At 41.6% G+C, this 20,066-nt stretch overlaps 2 protein-coding genes across 4 annotated transcripts; one reads left to right on the forward strand and one right to left on the reverse strand.

Annotated features, from left to right (window-relative positions):
• Positions 1-1,383: 1,383 nt before the first annotated feature.
• Positions 1,384-3,410, reverse strand: LOC110524120 (growth arrest and DNA damage-inducible protein GADD45 beta). Its single transcript, XM_021603472.3, has 4 exons — positions 3,145-3,410; positions 2,859-2,960; positions 2,475-2,691; positions 1,384-2,318 (listed from the first exon to the last, which is right to left on the reverse strand). The coding sequence occupies exons 1-4, from the start codon at positions 3,186-3,188 to the stop codon at positions 2,205-2,207; spliced, it is 477 nt and encodes a 158-aa protein (XP_021459147.1). The 5' UTR covers positions 3,189-3,410; the 3' UTR covers positions 1,384-2,204.
• A 2,432-nt stretch (positions 3,411-5,842) lies between these two features.
• On the forward strand, positions 5,843-19,806 carry LOC110524119 (uncharacterized). 3 transcript variants are annotated; one of them, XR_016496178.1, is made up of 10 exons: positions 5,850-6,008; positions 6,177-6,254; positions 10,880-11,005; positions 11,174-11,278; positions 12,324-12,530; positions 12,709-12,837; positions 13,013-13,149; positions 14,936-15,100; positions 15,649-19,407; positions 19,595-19,806. XR_016496178.1 is itself a non-coding variant. In XM_090235340.1 (8 exons), exons 1-8 carry the CDS (start codon positions 5,961-5,963, stop codon positions 15,024-15,026), a joined length of 921 nt encoding a protein of 306 aa, XP_090091466.1. In that variant the 5' UTR covers positions 5,864-5,960; the 3' UTR covers positions 15,027-15,150. The 3 variants fall into 3 exon arrangements, 1 of the variants encoding a protein (XP_090091466.1); XR_016496179.1 differs by lacking the exon at positions 15,649-19,407 and having other exon boundaries at positions 5,843-6,008; XM_090235340.1 differs by lacking the exons at positions 15,649-19,407; positions 19,595-19,806 and having other exon boundaries at positions 5,864-6,008; positions 14,936-15,150.
• The last annotated feature ends 260 nt before the right edge of the window (positions 19,807-20,066 follow it).

Consider the following 20,066-nt stretch of genomic DNA (forward strand, 5'->3'; position numbering starts at 1 on the left):
TGCAGCTTATTTTATTATATATTGCAGCTCTCTGTCCAATTTTTTGGAGAGAAGATTTGGACTTATTTGCCTATTACAACATCATTACTAGGCTACAGCTCAACCCAGTGGCACCCTTGTCTCTCCGATGTACCAACCTATCGTAGTTCAAACCTTAAGCCTTATCTAGATCAGCCTGTTACCTGTGTCCCAGACAGGCCAACAATAGATTGAGTGAACTGCCGTTAGTGACCATTTCTAGGACTAAGCTGTACCCTAGGCACACGAAAGGTCCAGGACAACTGCCAAGTCAAGGAAGTGTACTGCATTTCTGGGCCTATATGGAGTCACAGTCTGTTCCGGGGCAGGGTGTCACAACAGTGCTGGCCGCCATCCAGGATGTGAAGTAGTTACCAGTAAAGCCAGGAGACGGGTCTGCACCCTCAGCTATCTGTACACCCAGATCTTGATACACTCTGTTTGTTTGCACAAGGGGTTTGGAAAGAGGATAAGTGCCGTCAACAGTATAAGGAAGGAGAATATACCACGAGCCATGCTGCAATCCTTTTTTCAGTTAGTGTCTCATTGGGGGCCTATTGTGAAGGAAAAATTTGTTTGAAACTACAGTACAGCCCACCTGTTTGGTTGGTTCCTATTTGTCTTTTTAAACAACAAAAGACCCATAACTGAAACTAGGTTTGACCTGTCTTTTTACACGAATTGCACAAGAAACTCAGGTGAAAGGATTCAATCTTTACGTAGACCGATTCGAGATTTGAGAGCTTAGATGCTTCCAACTACCCATGCATGGCATTTGAGTGATGAAGGCTCTCTGGATATCAAACTGTAGGCTACTGTGGATGCATCACAGCATCAGAAAGCTACTGTCTGGCCTAAAGCAAACAGTGTATCTCAACAATGTGTATGAAAGTACAAGATTGCATTTAATAATGGTGTTGTGAAGCCTACATCTTGGTGAGAAATAGCAAGACATTAGTTCATATGCATTAGGCTGGGTGTCATTTAAAACTCCAGCCTTGGAAAAACAGTATATAGGCTACATTCTGATGCAGGTTTTCATTCATGGCTGTAAAGTTGAAATGGTATCAAGTATAAGTAAAGTATTGGAACTGTTTTAGGAAGTGTTGCTGATTCCATGTGTACATTATAGACAGGACACGGGTGAACATAAAATACTCTGAATTGGTTCCTTATAATCCAATAGGTATAGGCCTGTTAATTACTGTCTGATTGATTCCCAGCTGGAGTGAAGTTCATATATGTGCAATACTGTACAGTAGGCCTAGGTTACCAGAAACAATGTTGGAGAACACTGAAACAGTACCCAAAGCACACCTCGGCAACGCCCCCTTTCCCATAGGATAAAGCACTCAGAGAATTCAATTTCAGTTCAATCATTTATTCAAATAAGTTTAACATTCTATTCAACAATGCATTTCACTGTTATATATTATTCTGTTCAACTTAAATAATGGCAATACATTAGTTAATTGTGTCAATGTCAAATAAATCAATACATGGTAACATTGTGGCATTGTTACATTGTTACATTGTTTTTGACCCTCTTAACAGGCAGCCGCCACCTGGCTATGAGTGTAACCAGAATACTCTATCAAAAATATTTTACACAATACCCTATCGATATCTCTTACACAATAACAACCCATAGGCATTGTTGCTCTGAAGACTTCTGCATTGCACTGTTACTCATAACATCCAACTGTAGAGCATTGCAGTCATTCACATTGCATTTGATCATAAACACACTGACTTCCACGTCAGAAAGCATAGGGTTAAACTCAGTTTCAAGTCTGTATTCTCATTGATACAGTTGCTTTGTCCCTCCTCTCAAATAACGAAACTGCAAGTCCGTTCCCACGCGATGCAACCGCCCCCGCCGGTTGTTCCAACATGGCTGGGCAAACAGCAGCGAGATTTCTCTACAGTTCGTTCCTACGCCCCACTCCCGCCGACACAGTTCCTTTCCGCGAAGGAAGAGAGCGGGGTCAGATGCGTCATGGTTGTATGCGCATTGTCCATCGGAACCTTCGCATGCTCATCTCCGTCACTGGATAGCGGCCCAGGGCAGGCAAACACAGGCATGTCGACGATGCCCCTTCTTGAACGCCTTTCTCATTCTGGAAGAATGACGACTTATTCACTTGTTTTCATCGCTTTCACGTTTCTCAGCGAGGGTCATTAGTTCAGCGCTCCTGCAGGGACAGGTAAGGTACCCATTGGTTCTTGCAGCGACTCTCCTCGCAGTAGTTGCCGACATCCTGCAACGCTTGGCATTTCAGAGATTGGCACTGGGTGTTCTGTAGGCAAAAGGGGGAGAGATATCGTCAGGAATGTCTTGAATTAGGAAATTGTGATGATTTGATAATTTCGATGTATTCAAAATGAACAACTACGCATAAGGCCTATTGCCCGTTCAATGTAATCAAAATAAGAATATAGGAGGATGTACTTACAGTGACAAGGATGCAGTGCAGATCATTGGGCTCGTTGCCGTTGCTGTCAGCGGTGCTTGGCTCGCCAAGAACCTGAGCGAGGCGACTCATGCCGGAGACACGCAGTATGTTGATGTCGTTGTCGCAACAGAAGGCTTGGATGAGCGTGAAGTGAATCTGCAGTGGAATGACATCCTCGTCAGTCGCCAGAACACACAACACAACACTGTCAGGATCACTGCAGAAAGAAAGGGAATAGTACATTAATGATCTGTTCTGCATATCAAATATAGATACATTCGCAGACAAAAGTCTTGCAATGCGCGTCATGCTTGCAGCTATGCACCATTGACTCATATTATGGAATGGTCAATCGTAGGATAGAATGGTCAATAATGTACTTACACATTCATCAGCTTTGCAGACTCGTAGACTCCCACAGTCAGGCAGTCTTGTTGCTGCGCTGCCACCAGCAGCTCTTCTAGTGCTTGATTCACGGTCTCCATCCTTCAAGAAAAATACATTATGTTAGTTATGCACCACAATTGAGAATAGGCTACTAACACCTGGTGAATTCAGTACTGAGGCTATATGTGCTTCACGGTTCACTGCCAAACCATCTATTCTCAATGCACACTATGTTGCAGCAAGGTGTCGGCTATTATGAGCGACAAATGTACAAGGAACTTACTTTTTCTCAGTGATATTGCATCCGACGAGTTCCTCCAGAGTCATATTGAAATCCGTAATTGTATAATCCACAAGGTTATTCAGGATAATCTCCAATGAGTATATTCCCGAATCGAGGTTTGCAGAACGTCCGTGTCAATGAAGTAATCCAATATGGTATAGGTTAACTTGCAGTGTTTCAGCGTAAACTCGCTCGTTGTTGAATTGCAAAGTCCTTGTAATAGTTCTCCTGTCTATGGCTCAGTGGTTTCTGACACAATCGTGCGAAACTCAATGGTTATATCCACTCTCGTAATGGGCGTGGTGTTACTCAGTCGCTACTTTCCTGATTTGTTCATTGGTATACATGGAATCCCTACTCTTTTCAACCATTGGCTGTTTACGCCAACACATTTCGGGGACCCACGTGGGATGTCTCAGAGAATCCCCCACCTTCCTCGCTCAGTATCAATTTGTTTACTTCTACGGTGTGCAACGGAATTAATTCCCTTAGCTTCTCCATTGCTGCGTATTTCTTCATATTGGGGTCGTGTCTATGAAAGTATGTTTAATTTAACATAAGCTATATTGTTCCATTACATTTTTCAATACAAAACTTAATGCAATTGTTTTTATGCCAAAAATAACATTGTGACAAAGTCCGTTGGTTGATTGCACCGCAGTCGGAGGAGTTTGCAGAGAGGGATACATTGTTACCATCCATGTTTGTTACCATAGCACCTAGCCTCCCTCTTGTTAAACCACGTGCAGCAATCAGCCCATAGTACTGTACTGTGTAACCAAGATGCGCCCAGACAGTTAAATGACATTTTCTTGGGGTATCTGCTCCCCTACCTTTTTTGTCTGAAAGTCGTCTATCTTCTACTAGAATGTGACCGAATTTCTGCAGTTTCTAGTTCCACCGTGGCAAATTACATCTGCAGTCACAGGATCTATTCGTGGATTGCGTTATCCTATCTGTTACGGAATCTCACTTTACAGACAGACAGGTAAACTAGGCTACTCCATTCGTCTCAATTATAACTTCTTCCAATCCATATGTTGCATGATACTGAAGGCTACTTACTGTATGGGCCTATGAATGCTTATTACATTGTTATTATGTGTGCATTGGCCTATAGCATCCAATACTTATAGGTTTACATGTTAGCCAATACTCTCGGGAACAGTTTTCAATTATATGTTTTTAAGGCCTGTTCTATACAGTATGGTGATTGTAAGAAAGAACAGTGGGGTTTCACATTAGATTGCTCACCACGAGTCGCCCCTCAGTGGATTCTGTGCTGCATCGCAAGGAAACTGCAAGTTTAAACAAAACATGTTGTAACAAGTTGCAACTCTTACTGTCACCCCCTTATGCTGAATTGTGTCATGAGACCAAGACCAAGCTCTCACATTGTACCGAAAAAGCCACATTTCTGCAGATAATGCAGATACTCTGCAGATGAAATCCATATAGATAAAGTAGACTGCTTACTAATTTGTATAAATATACAACTTTTAAATAAACCTCATGTTATTGTTCAACTCCAGGGGCTACATATTTTAATAGTCATATTGGCTCAAAACTTTCATTGTTTGCTTAAACATGTACCTAATGAGAGTGCTAGAACAGTGATCAGAAAGCCGTATGTACAGTGAGGCTATAATAAAACGTTATTCTTCTTAGCGTGGAGCGCCGTTTAGTGGCCAATTGAATATCTACACTCTCGAAGACTGATATTGATTCAGACTAGTCGCGCTTTACACAGTATCAAGTGTGGCCCGGTTTGGAGACATTCGCTGATTTGTTCCCTGATCTGCTCCCAATTCTGAAATCACGCGTTTCACGCTAAATGAATGTAAACCAAATAGACAATGGGGACAATTAGCAACCACTACTTGATACTGCAGTAGTGTAGTTCAGGTTTGATAGGCTTATATCATAAATTGTCAAGCGACTGGAAAGGCTTATCTTGAGCTGTGAATAGCGCAGCTGTGATGAAATCAAATTATAGCACACTAGTCCGCAAATACAATCTAGTCTATCGATGTTCTTCTTCTCTTGGTGAAGATGTCATGCACTGTCAACTTTGTAGCAGTTGATCAATTCCTTGATAAATCGGCGGATTATGTTATTAACAAATAGATGTGACTGCTTAGCCTATATTTGATCGTTAGTATTTCTGGGCTCCGAATTTCTGAACTCATATCGGTGTGAAACTCTAGTCACAGATGAAAGGGAACGTTCTAATCTTCTGCCCAAATCCATTCCGAACGGTATCTGATTATAAGGGGGGAATTGCGTGCTTTAAAAAAACCCAATTAAGAAGTAATTTTGGTAGACCTGCAGCTTGTAATACAGAGGTCTCGCGTTCTTCATCTGGGGTGCATGGAAAGACACCCTGGGGAACTCACTGTGGTTATCCTAACACGGTAATTAATATTGAGTGCCAACCAGAACTCTGACTTTCCGACAAGATCATTGACGTCATGATTTGACCCCGTATTTTTCCGAGTTCCCAGTTGTCATGAACGCTACATTAATCTAGCCTAACTGTGAACTCGGGAAAAAAACGTGGTCAAATTATGACCTTCAAGTCGGTGCTCTAGACAGATGCCATAGTTTCCTACTTGGAATTCCAAGTTGGATGACGGTTCAAAACTCATTTTCCCTACGTTTGTAGTTATCTTGAACACACTGAAGTCGGATATTTCCGAGTTCCCAGGTGTTTTGAACGCTGCACAATCAAAGTGTTTGCTATTAACATTGACAATGGCCTAATGTCACGAAAACTATAACAAGTTAACACGTGTGTTTAATTCAACTAGCTAGTTATGGATGAATATTATGAAAGTATTGTTTTCCGATGTGAAGGAGTCGAGGTAAGGGTTTTATCGCATAACGTTAAGTTACTAGCTAACTAACGTTACAATCTCAACCAAGCTGATGATGAGCCAGTTAATCACTGAGAAAGTTAATAGCTAACGTCCATTGCTAGCTACTTATTATTACGAAGTTAAAATGTAAAGTATGTTACTGTTTTGATGTAGGATAACGTGTCTTTAGCTGTGGCTACTGACGACTCCGCACTGGTAAAGGCCTATGAAGACGCCCTCCGAACATTTCGGGTAAAGTTTGACAAGTATACAAGTGGATGGATAAACTCATTTGGTGTAGTGCGGAGCCATACATGTTTTCTCCCCTAAATACTTGGCTCTGATGTAGGGTTACTTAGCTAGCTAGCTTCCTTCAGCTCAAGGAGACAAGACAAAGGGAAAGGAAGCGCCTCGTGAGATTTGTCCCGTGTGAGTCGATGGTGGTGGGGAGTATTTTATTACTGATCCCCATTAGCTGCTGCTCCTCTTCCTGGTGTCCAAACAAGCGGCAATTACATACAAAATAAAACAGTACATGACACACTATACCACAACATATCTATACTGAACGAAAATATAAATGCAACAATATAAAATATTTTACTGAGTTACAATTCATATAAGGAAATCAGTCAATTGAAATGAATTAATTAGGCCCTAATCTATATCTGGGAATAAAGACATGCACTTGTTAGTAGCATTAAAAAGAAAGATTGTGGCGTGGATCAGAACCAGTCAGTATCTGGTGTGACCACCATTTGCCTCATGCAGCACGACACATCTCCTTCGCATAGAGTTGATCAGGCTGTTGATTGTGTCCTGTGGAATGTTGTCCCACTCCTCTTCAATGACTGTGCAAAGTTGCTGGATATTGGTGGGAACTGGAACACGCTGTTGTACTTGTTGGTACAGAGCATCTCAAACATGCTCAATGGGTGACATGTCTGGTGAGTATGCAGGCCATGGAAGAACTGGGGAATGTTCAGCTTCCAGGAGTTGTGTACAGATCCTTGTGACATGGTGCCTTGCATTTTCATGCTGAAACATGAGGTGATGGCAGCAGATAAATGGCACGGTATCTCTGCATTCTAATTTCCATTGATAAACTGCAATTGAGTTCACTGTCCATACCATACATGACATTGGAGGCAAAATGAATGTCAATTTCTCTTATGGTAGAAAAATTAACATTTAAATTCTCTGCAACAGCTCTGGTGGACCTTCCTGTAGTCAGCATGCCAATGGCACGCTCTGTCAAAACTTGAGACATCTGGGTCATTGTGTTGTGTGACAACGGCACATTTTAGTAGCTGTTTATTGGCTCCAGCACAAGGTGCACCTGTAAAATGATCATGCTGTTTAATCAGCTTCTTGATATGCCACCGGTCAGATGGATGGATGCAACATTATTTTGTGAAATAAGCTTTTTGTGCGTATGGAACATTTCTGGGTTCTTTTATTCGGCTCATGAAACATGGGACCCAACACACATGTTGGGATTATATATATTTTTTTCAGTGTAAAATACAAAATCCATAATACAGCAATATTAAAGTGTATAGTAGTGTGTGTCTGTCTCTTCACAATCCGCACTGTTCCATAAGGTGTAGTTTTATCTTAACATTTTTTGTTGTTGATTTGACTGCTTAACTGAGTTAGTTGATGTGGAATAGAGGTCCATGTACTCATGGCTCTATGTAGTACTGTGCGTTTATTTTATAAACATTTTTAGGGGGTAGAGCAGCTTTAATATTGCAGATTGTAGCTTCCATCAATGTAATTGACTGCATGATTTCCAGTCCCCCATATGTTATATATATATATATATATACTGCTCAAAAAAATTAAGGGAACACTAAAATAACACATCCTACATCTGAATGAATGAAATATTCTTATTAAATACTTTTTTCTTTACATAATTGAATGTGCTGACAACAAAATCACACAAAAATTATCAATGGAAATCAAATTTGTCACATTCAAAATTAGAGTGGAAAACCACACTACAGGCTGATCCAACTTTGATGTAATGTCCTTAAAACAAGTCAAAATGAGGCTCGGTAGTGTGTGTAGCCTCCAAGTGCCTGTATGACCTCCCTACAACGCCTGGGCATGCTCCTGATGAGGTGGCGGATGATCACCTGAGGGATCTCCTCCCAGACCTGGACTAAAGCATCTGCCAACTCCTGGACAGTCTGTGGTGCAACGTGGCATTGGTGGATGGAGCGAGACATGATGTCCCAGATGTGCTCAATTGGATTCAGGTCTGGGGAACGGGTGGGCCAGTCCATAGCATCAATGTCTTCCTCTTGCAGGAACTGCTGACACACTCCAGCCACATGAGGTCTAGCATTATCTTACATTAGGAGGAACCCAGGGCCAACCGCACCAGCATATGGTCTCACAAGGGGTCTGAGGATCTCATCTCGGTACCTAATGGCAGTCAGGCTACCTCTGGCGAGCACATGGAGGGCTGTGCGGCCCCCCCAAAGAAATGCCACCCCACACCATGACTGACCCACCGCCAAACCGGTCATGCTGGAGGATGTTGCAGGCAGCAGAACGTTCTCCACGGCGTCTCCAGACTCTGTCACGTCTGTCACATGTGCTCAGTGTGAACCTGCTTTCATCTGTAAAGAGCACAGGGCGCCAGTGGCGAATTTGCCAATCTTGGTGTTCTCTGGCAAATGCCAAACGTCCTGCACAGTGTTGGGCTGTAAGCACAACCCCCACCTGTGGACGTCGGGCCCTCATACCACCCTCATGGAGTCTGTTTCTGACCGTTTGAGCAGACACATGCACATTTGTGGCCTGCTGGAGGTAATTTTGCTGGGCTCTGGCAGTGCTCCTCCTTGCACAAAGGCGGATGTAGCGGTCCTGCTGCTGGGTTGTTGCCATCCTACGGCCTCCTCCACGTCTCCTGAGGTACTGGCCTGTCTCCTGGTAGCACCTCCATGCTCTGGACACTTCGCTGACAGACACAGCAAACCTTCTTGCCACAGCTCGCATTGATGTGCCATCCTGGATGAGCTGCACTACCTGAGGCACTTGTGTGGGTTGTAGACTCCGTCTCATGCTACCACTAGAGTGAAAGCACCGCCAGCATTCAAAAGTGACCAAAACATCAGCTAGGAAGCATAGGAACTGAGAAGTGGTCTGTGGTCACCACCTGCAGAACCACTCCTTTATTGGGGGTGTCTTGCTAATTGCCTATAATTTCCACCTGTTTTCTATTCCATTTGCACAACAGCATGTGAAATTTATTGTCAATCAGTGTTGCTTCCTAAGTGGACAGTTTGATTTCACAGAAGTGTGATTGACTTGGAGTTACATTGTGTTGTTTAAGTGTTCCCTTTATTGTTTTGAGCAGTGTATATACATTTTACAAACACAATATATTTTACATTAGTTATCTTTGTGTTTTGTTTTAGTCCCACCCTTCAGCTCCACTCAACCCCTCTCATCTATCTCTTAACAACATCCAGTAGTACTTTGCATTTCCCATAGTCTGTTCTGGACATGGGGACTGTGAAGAGACCTCTGGTGGCATGTCTTGTGGGGTATGCATGGGTGTCTGAGCATTTAAACTGACAGCTCGGTGCTTTCAGCATGTTAATACTTCTCCCAAAGACAAGTACCTTAATTTCTGGACTATTAAGCGCACCTGAATATAAACCGCACCCACTGAATTATTAAAAAATATGTATTTTGTACATAAATAAGCCGTACATGTCTATAAGCCACAGGTGCCTACCGGTACATTGAAACAAATGAACTTTACACAGCCTTTAAACAAAACACGGCTCGTAACAAAAATAAATAGGCTTTAACGAAACACGGCATTATGTGACGGTACTCATTGAAAGCGGGAAAAATCCATAAATTAGCCGCGTCATTGTATAAACCGCGAGGTTCAAAGCGTGGGAATAAAGTAGCGGTTTATAGTCTGGAAATTACGGTAATGATGCAGTCAACCTCTCCTCTACTGTGAGCCAGGAGAGATTGACATGCATGTTATTGATGTTAGTTCCCCGTGTACATTTAAGGGCCAGCCCTGCTGCTCTGTTCTGGGACAACTGTAATTTGCCTATGTCCCTCTTTGTGGCGGCCAGAATTTGACCATAATTTGACTGAGCAGTAGTCCAGGTACGACAAAACTGGTGTCTGTAAGACTTGTTTTGTTGACGGCGACGTCTTGAAACAAAAAACAGTACATGAATGTCACCCTAATGAATCTACTTTGTTTCGTTCATACTTCAGAACTTAAACAATGAAAAAGAGAGTAGTGAGAAGCTTTGCGACAATCTACAGAAATTGTTTGAATCAGAACTGTCCAAATCTTGTGTGCCAGGTCTGGAACCAGGTGACCCAAGGGCAGACTCCAAGGTAATAAGTCTATAGATAGAAGACTGACATTTTTGGGGTGTGCAGGCTTGAAGCTTTTTCTCATCATTGTTTCATCTTGGTATCTGAGTCTAAATGTTTTGTGGTCAGAGGATGGCCCCTTCTAACTCATGACATTCGCCCCTTGTGAATCGAAGAATGGGAGGCACGTGTTAAAACCCCACAAAAAATAGCATGAATGTCTCCTTCATGTCTGGCTGCCTTTCAGATTATTTTGTGCCCAATAGAAATGAATGGTAATTAATGTATTGTGCCATTTTGGAGTTACTTTTAATATAAATAAGAATAAAATATGTTTCTAAACACTTCTACATTAATGTGGATGCTACCATGATTACAGGTAATCCTGAATGAATTGTGAATAAGGATGAATGAGAAAGTTAAGAGGGTCAAATATCATACCCCCAAGACATGACAATGATCCAATAACGAATCTGCATTTTCTCCTGTAATATTTGTTTCATCCTTAGAGCTGTAATGATGAAAAAGAGAGCAAAGAGAAGCTTGGAAACAACCCACCGAAATTGACAGACTCAAAACTCCCCAAATCTCATGTGTTGAGTAAGGAGCCGGTTGAACCAAAGGCAAACTCAAAGGTAATCAGTTGGGCTATACGGGATGTGGGATGTGGTCAGCAGGTGGCACCTTCCAAGTCATGAGATTCATCCTTGTGAATTGAGGATGGGAGGAATGTCTTAAAACCAAATAGAAGAACACCTTTCCAAAACGGAGTCCTGAATAATCTCCATCGTTTCATCTTTTAGAGGGCCGAAAAAGAGAGCGGTGAGAAGCTTGCAGACAATCCGCAGACGCTGTCTGAATCATATGTGCCAACCAAAGGACCAGTTGGCCCGAAGACCAACTCAAAGGTAATCAATTAGGCATAGGATGAAAATGAACACTTGGAATATGTAGGGGTGATGCTTCTCCACAATGCTCTTTCTGTGATTCTTTCAATAATGGGAGGTAGGGTCCCATTTAGAGGTCGACCGATTGTGATTTATCAACGCCGGTACCGATTTATTTGAGGACCAAAAAAAGCCGATACATATTAATCGGTCAGAGGGACAAGTTACAACGTATATTTGTAGCAAGTAGAATTTGATGCATTCAAAGTATTTGGGTTTTTCAATGGTAAATGCAGATGAGCAACCCTATGCTTCAGCCTAAAGCCACTATGCTGCATCAGTCGAGCTAAAGGTTATGATGGTTTTAAAGGGACAATTATATTTCAGATGGTGTTTAATTTGAATTTATTTTGGAGTAGAATGTCCGTTTAAGAAGTGACCTTCTCTGTTGTTGTTGTCCCCCCCCCCCCCCTTTGCCAACGCTACTGAAAAAATCCTAGGAGAAACTCAACTCCTTTTGTATTTCTTTCATCCTTCAGAGATGTAATGATGAAAAAGATAGCGAAAGAGAAGCTTGGAGACAACCCACCAGAACTGAGAGAATCAAAACTCCCCGAATCTCAACAAACTTTTGCTTAGGGCCCTGAAAGGCTAGAGCCGGCTCTGACTGCATGTGTGGGTATGGATGTGGGTACACAGACCTGTGAGCCACTGCGTTCAGATTTTTTGTGGTCCCCACTCCCATCAAAGTTTGCCATCCCTGAGTTAGGCTATACAGAAGACTGAAATTGTGGCACGTGGACAGCGGATGGCCCCTTCCAAATCTTGAGATTCAACCAAAACCAAAAAGCATGAATTCTGCCTTTTTTATGTCTTCATCAGGAGAACACTGTTCTTGTAGCAAAACGTGCTACGGTGTAAATAGTTTTGCAACGGTGTGTGACTAATAAAGAAACCCATGGTAAAAGATTAATGATAGCACTGTTAACTCGACTTCTTTCGGTTCCTTTTCTCAAGCTTGCTTTTATTACTACCAGTTGTAGTAATAAAAACACCTGTGTACCAGGTGTGTAGGCTGGGATACCGGTGTCGTGCGGTGTACTCCGAGGATGGCCTGGTCTACCCAGCAGTGCTGGTGTGGTTGAGAGGCGAACGCTGCCGGGTGAAGTTTGAAGGCTACGGGAATGAGGAAGAGCTGGAGCTGAGCAGCCTGCTATCTCCAATAGAACTGGGAGGCCACAGAGGAAGAGTTGATGCCAAAGTGCAACAAGGGGTAACACTTCACTTGAACATTCATTTTTGGCCTTGTATGACAGATGGAATAAGTGTTACTTGTAGGGTCATCATTTTATAGTATCAAAGTTTAAATTACCACAAACATGTCAGTCAATCCAGTATATGGATAAAGCAGTGCGTGGGTCTGTCCAGTAAGGCAATTCTCTTGTCCCTAGGCTGTTGATGGGTTCAGCTCCACTAGTAACAACATTGCTGATTGGAAGAGGATGGAAAGAGATTGGAGGACACCTCAACAAGAGGGACGAGAGGAGCTGTCCTCACCTCAGCCACCTAAGTTTGCTCCAGTGAGTCTGGGTGCTGTTCCCTCTGTTTCAGGACACCTGGACTACATTGTTGACCAATGGCCATGCTTTACTGAGGTCTGATGTTTACTGACAAGGAAGTTTGCATTCAATTATTTGACTTGAATGTGACAATTCTGATATTTGTTGTAAGATTTGTCTGTGTGTGATATTTAAGGAAAAGACTATGGCAAAAGCAGCTATGACTTTGGCAAGGAGCATGGGGTTAAGAAGAAGCCAAGTGGCCGGCGAGAGGTACCAAACAATCACCCCTTTTCCTTCTTTCCTCCAGTGCAACCGCCCAAGGACTCTCTGGTGAGACTGCTGTGTGTGTTCTTACCTACATTTCTATCTTCAACCTGTGTGAGACTATTGTGTTTATTTATTTACTTATCTATTGTTCACCTAATACCTTTTTCACTGTGCTGTTGTATTCGGCGCACGTGACAAATGCACTTTGATTTGATTAGGTACCTCCAGCCTGTACATCCAACAAGAATAATGTTATTCAATGTCTGTGGTATTATGTCGTGGGTGTGCAATAAATTGAGTTATAAATAAGAGCTACTCAGCTTGTATTTCATATACGTGCCTTCGGAAAGTATTCAGATCCCTTGATTTTTGCTACATTTTGTTAGGTTACAGCCTTATTCCAAATTGTTTATCCCCCTCATCAATCTACACACCCCATAATGACGAAGCAAAAACAGGTTTTCAGAAATGTTTGCTAATTTATATATTTTTTAAACCAGCTTAAATATCACATTTACTTAAGTATTCAGACCCTTTACTCAGTACTTTGTTGAAGCACCTTTGGCAGCGATTACAGCCTTGATTCTTATTGGGTATGAAGCTACAAGCTTGGCACACCTGTATTTGGGGAGTTTCACCCATTCTCTGCAGATCCTCTCAAGCTCTGTCAGGTTGGAAGGGGAGTGTTGCTGCACAGCTCTTTTCAAGTCTCTCCAGAGATGTTCAAGTGGGTTCAAGTCCGGGCTCTTGCTGGGCCACTCAAGGACATTGAGACTTGTCCCGAAGCCACTTCTGCGTTGTCTTGACTGTGTGCGTAGGGTCGTTGTCCTGTTGGAAGGTTATCCTTTGCCCCAGTCGGAGGTCCTGAGCGCTCTGGAGCAGGTTTTCATTAAGGATCTCTCTCTACTTTTCTCTGTTCATCTTTGCCTTGATCCTGACTAGTCTCCCTGTCCCTACTGCTGAAAAACATCCCCACAGCATGATGATGCTGCCACCACCATGCTTCACCGTAGGGATGGTGTCAGGTTTCCTTCAGATGTGACGCTTTGCATTCAGGCCGACGAGCTCAATCTTGGTTTCATCAGACCAGAGAATCTTATTTCTTAATTTCTGGGAGTCTTTAGGTGCCTTTTGGCAAACTCCAATCGGGCTATCATGTCCCTTTTTACTGAGGAGTGGCTTCCGTCTGGCCACTCAACCATGGAGGCCTGGTTGGCGGAGTGCTGCAGAGATGGTTGTCCTTCTGGAAGGTTCTCCCATCTCCACAGAGGAACTCTAGAGCTCTGTCAGAGTGACCATCGGGTTCTTGGTCTCCTCCCTGACCAAGGCCCTTCTCCCCCGATTGCTCAATTTGGACGGGCGGCCAGCTCTAGAAAGAGACACAGTCCTGTTTCGTAGCTCTACGGACAATTCCTTCGACCTCATGGCTTGGTTTTTGCTCTGACATGCACTGTCAACTGTAGGACCTTCTATGGACAGGTGTGTGCTTTCCAAATAATTTCCAACCAATTGAATTTACCACAGGTGGACTCCAATCAAGTTGTAGAAACATCTCAAGGATGATCAATGGAAACGGGATGCACCTGAGCTCAATCTTGAGTCTCATAAAAAAGGGTCTGAATACTTATGTAAAATAAGGTATTTCAGTTTTGTATAAATTTGCAAACATTTCTGAACCTGTTTTTGCTTTGTTATCATGGGGAATTGTGTGTGTGTAAATTGCTGATGATTTTTTTTGTGTTTAATACATTTTAGAATAAGGCTGTAACGTAACAATGTGGAAAAAGTCGAAGGGTCTGATTACTTTTCGAATGCACTGTAGGTGTAATAATGGTATCTTCTCCTCCAGGACTTCCTGCCTCCTCCTCCTCCTCCTCCACCTCCTCCACCGTGTGTATGGCCCCCCCGAGCAGTGCTGGCCGATGCTAGCGATGGGCTAGACTCAGCCGTGACAGACATATCCAGCATGCTCCTGTCCTGGTACCTGTGTGGCTACCACACCGGCTGCTACATGGTTAGCAAGAGCCTTTTCCATTTCTAGACCATGCATTCCTATTGACAGACACTGCCATGTGCATTCAGAAAGTATTCAGACCTATTGACTTTTTCCACATTTCGTTACGTTACAGCCGTATTCTAAAATTAATAACCCTCCTCAATCTACACACAATACCCCATAATGACAGAGCAAAAACATTTTTTCACATTTATTACAATAAAAAAACGGATACCTTACTTAGCAAAAGGTCTGAATACTTATGTATGAGCCTTGAAATTGAGCCCAGGAGCATCCTGTTTCCATTGATCCTCCTTGATGTTTCTACAACTTGATTGGAGTCCACCTGTGGTAAATTAAATTGATTGGACATGATTTGGAAAGGTACACACCTGTTTATATAAGGTCCAACAATTGACGGTGCATGTCCGAGCAAAAACCAAGCCATGAGATCGAAGGAATTGTCCGTAGAGATCTGAGACAGGATTGTGTCGAGGCACAGATCTGGGGAAAGGTACCAAAACATTTATGAAATGAAATATGGAACTTAACTTGTTGGTACTTAGGCAATGCAACAGACGAAAACAAGTCGCAGGAGGGCTGATAAAGAGAAACTGGCAGAGGAATAAGGTAAAGTGATATACCTTCATGCGGTTTCAATTCCAATTCCACTGCTTTATCAAAGGTTATTTTAAATATTTGAATTGGGATGTGGGATGGCACTGACACTATCTATCGATTAAAACTGTAGGTCTATTTGAATCTTACAAAAGTAAAGGCCTAAGTTTTGCAGTCACTGAAGATTGCAGGCTGAGTAATTCTCGTATGAGGATATATTAGGACCGAAGATACCACCCTGGGGAATTCCACAGGTAGGCTATGTACTATTAAGCTCTCATAACTGCCTGCCTGTTCCTTTTCTGATGGGTTTTTAATTGAATTGATTTATTTGACCTTTATTTAACCAGGTAGGCAAGTTGAGAACAAGTTCTCATTTACAATTGCGACCTGGCCAAGATAAAGCAAAGCAGTTTGACACATACAACAACACAGTTACACATGGAGTAAAACAAACATACAGTCAATAATACAGTAGGAAAATAAGTCTATATACAATATGAGCAAATTAGGTGAGATAAGGGAGGTAGAGGCAAAAAAAGGCCATGGTGGTGAAGTAAATACAATATAGCAAGTAAAACACTGGAATGGTAGATTTGCAGTGGAAAAATGTGCAAAGTAGAGAGAGAAATAATGGGGTGCAAAGGAGCAAAATAAATAAATACAGTAGGGGGATAGGTAGTTGTTTGGGCTAAATTATAGATGGGCTATCTACAAATATATTGAACAAAAAGAATGCAACATACAACAATTTCTGCAATTTTACTGAGTTATAGTTCATATAAGGAAATCAGTCAATTGAAATGAATTCATTAAATCCTAATCTGGATTTCACATGACGACAGGGGCGCAGTCACTTGGTCACCTACTTGGGAGCCAGGCCCAGCCTATGAGAATGCATTTTTCCCCACAAAATAGCTTTTATTATACACAGAAGTACTCCTCAGTTTAATCAGCTGTCCGGATGGCTGGTCTCAGACTATCCCGAAGGTGAAGAAGCCGGATATGGAGGTTCTGGGCTGGCGTAGTTACACGTTGTGTGGCCGTACTGCCAAATTCTCTAAAACAAGGTTTGAGGCAGCATATGGTAAAATATAAAATTCTCTGGCAACAGCTCTGGTGGACATTCTTGCAGTCAGCATGCCAATTGCAGGCTCCCTCAAAACATTGAGACATCTGTGGCATTGTGTTGTTTTTTAAAAAGTGGCCTTTCATTGTCCCCAGCACAAGGTGCACCTGTGTAATGATCATGCTCATCAGCTTCTTGATATGCCACACCTGTCAGGTGGATGGATTATCTTGGCAAAGGAGATGCTCACTAACAGGGATGTAAACAAATTTGTGCACATATCAAGAATAAGCTTTTTGTCTGAATGGGACATTTCTTCTCTGATATTTTATTTCAGCTCATGAAATATGTGACCAATACTTTACATGTTGTGTTTTATATGTTTGTTCAGTATATATTCGGACAATCTGGGTGCTGTTTTCTCTGTTTCAGGACATCTGGAATACATTGTTGACCAATGGTCATGCTTCACTGATGTCTGCTTACTGATAAGGAAGTTTGCGTTCAATTATTTCATACTTGTCACTTGCTTTTTTTTGTCAAGAGAAAAGGATTTCGACCAAGCCACATGCCTTGTCATTTTGTTATGCTTGTTTTATTTAGATGCAATTGAATAGTAATTGTTTAAAAGGATAGCAGACATGATAAACAATATAATATCTGACTGGTGGCAATTGGGTCTCTCAAACCACCCAGCATGGTTTACTCATCTCCTCACCTTTATCCCTGAGATTCACCACATAGTTTTCTTCAGGACTTAAGAACTATAGTGTCAATATTATGCCAATTAATTAAACTGTTTCTCAGAAATGTGTGAGCGAGTAGGGACTAGTTAAATTTTTACACTTTTATAAAACACTAATGTAATATTTGCAAAAATATGCTATTTTTCAGATGCGTCAAGTATATGTGCAGCCTAAATGCAGAAAATGTGGTTTAAATCATTATTTGAGTCTTAAATGACACACACCCTCACCAGTCACCACGAAATTGAACGTTTAATAAGTCTATGATCTGTGTGGATGACGCAGTGTTCCAGATATAACACTGGGGGCCAATTTGGAACGACTCTTAGGTCAAGGATGAGGTGATGGGAAGCAGATGTGGTTTGACGTAGATGGTCAAAAGATCAAATGACCCGTAGACTCTCAAAAGGGCATTGATTTAGTATCTCTATTGGGAATTTGAATACTGTAGTTAGACAATTTTATGTAAAGAGTTCTTTGCAGAAACGCTGTAAGATTTCTATGGATTTTTGTCTAGGATACACAAAAGCTGCCAATATACAGTACCAGTCAAAAGGTTTTTTTTCTTTTCTTTTAGTATTTTCTACATTGTAGAATAATAGTGAAGACATCAAAATTATGAAATAACACAAATGGAATCATGTGGTAACCAAAAAAGTGTTAAACAAATCAAAATATATTTTATATTTGCGATTCTTCAAAGTAGCCACCCTTTTCCTTGATGTTCAGGTTATTAACAGCTATTATTCAGTGTAGCATGGGTATTTCATGTGAACAGAAAAAAGCCAGCCAACAACTCAAACTTTGCTATTTTGAATATCACATTGACGCCTCTCAATCATTTTGGGGCGTCAACTCTAAAACTCTAATTCTCCTGAGGGAAGAATTTGTTGGAAATGGCAGTTTTCCAGACAAAATGCCAGAGTTTGAGTTGAATAAGTTATGTTCCCCTTAGAAAATGGCAAAAGCACATGTATACAAAACAAAACATAAATCCACACCATTGCACTTCTCTCTCCAGTGTCTATGTACTGACATGTGGAACTGATAGATGCGCACACACACGTTACAATTTACACACATTTCAAAACATTAACATGTAAACTTTCTTTTTTCTCCCCGTTATGTGTTGGACACCAGTAAGACTAGCTGTCACCATTGGCGTCGGCTAATGGGGATCCTAATAAATCAAATGTATACGGTGATGTGAACCCATTTGACTCAACATGTCACCTGTCAAATCCTTCCATCATTTTAGTGTTATGATTATAGGAACAGATGATGTCAATGAAAAGTTGGTCCAGGTGGTCTGCCAGCCGGAATACGAGCCCAGACGTCTAGACCTACTGCTGCGCCTGCCCCGCCCGCGTCTCTTTGCTATCAACCTCCAATCGGGTTCAGTGCATTTCAGCACCATAATCGGCAGCCAGCTCCTCCTCCTCAGCGCTACCTACTCAGTGTTGGTACTGACGACCAGCTCCCACGACTTTCTGGAAACGCGCTCCCCTGAAGAAGACTCAATCCAGACACCAGATGAAAATAATTATTGAAAAGTTCTTTAGTTAATGCTTGCTGAAATAACATGATTATGTTTTATAAAGGGTTTATAGGCCTACAAATAGGTTTCTAACTTCTAAAAAGTACATTGCTCAATGACTTGGACAGATGGTTTTGTGTGCTATCAATTCGCACACAGCATGTGTACTGATTCATTGCACGAATGGACACTAATGCATATAGCTCATAATGGTGAAACTGTTGAAACTGTTAGATTGTCTATGTTTATAAGCTACCATTGCAGACAGAAACATGGACATGCCAAACTAAACTTGTTTCTTCTCTGTAGTAAGCAGACATTGTCCTAGGATTAGAAGTTTGGTTGGGTTCCCATGGTAAGAGGATTGGGTTTAGGATTTACTTTATTGTAATATAATTGTATTGTAGAAACTTGTTTAGAAATGCCAGAGCATCGAAATGTTTATCATTTGAATGACCATTATTTTGTGTTTGATATTGTCAAGTAGGTTACAGTGTACTAGAGCAAAAATAAATAAGTTCTCTGTGTCTCTGTACCCACAGTGTGATGCGGATCAGCAATGTGCAGTTGGCAAAGGTGCAAGAATTGGGAAGTTGTGCGAGTGTTCACGGGGAACGAGGGAATCGAGGATGACAGCTACCATCTGATCAATCATCACACTGTATGAGGACAAATGGTGTTTTCTCAAATGTTTCTCTTTTAGATATGTAAATGCTTAAGAGTTTAATAAACGTTTTTGAAGACTTCTCTTTAATTAAAGAAGTAAACGTCTTTACTACCTACATCTCTGCATTGAAAATGTTGGGAGATATTACTCTAGAGGGTGCAACAGAGCTGAAATTTCAAGAGGCAAAAAATGTCCACGTGAAAAGGAAACTACCACCTATTTTTATTAATAATAATAAATACTAATATTAAGGCATTGTATTATCTGTCATTATTATGCTACCTTAATAATCAAAATTGGCCTTAATTTATATATTTTAGACTAAATTTATTTTAGACTTTATTTTC

Source organism: Oncorhynchus mykiss, chromosome 5, assembly GCF_057628025.1.
Source record: "Oncorhynchus mykiss isolate SJ-2025 chromosome 5, ASM5762802v1, whole genome shotgun sequence".
Classification (NCBI taxonomy): Eukaryota; Metazoa; Chordata; class Actinopteri; order Salmoniformes; family Salmonidae; genus Oncorhynchus; species Oncorhynchus mykiss.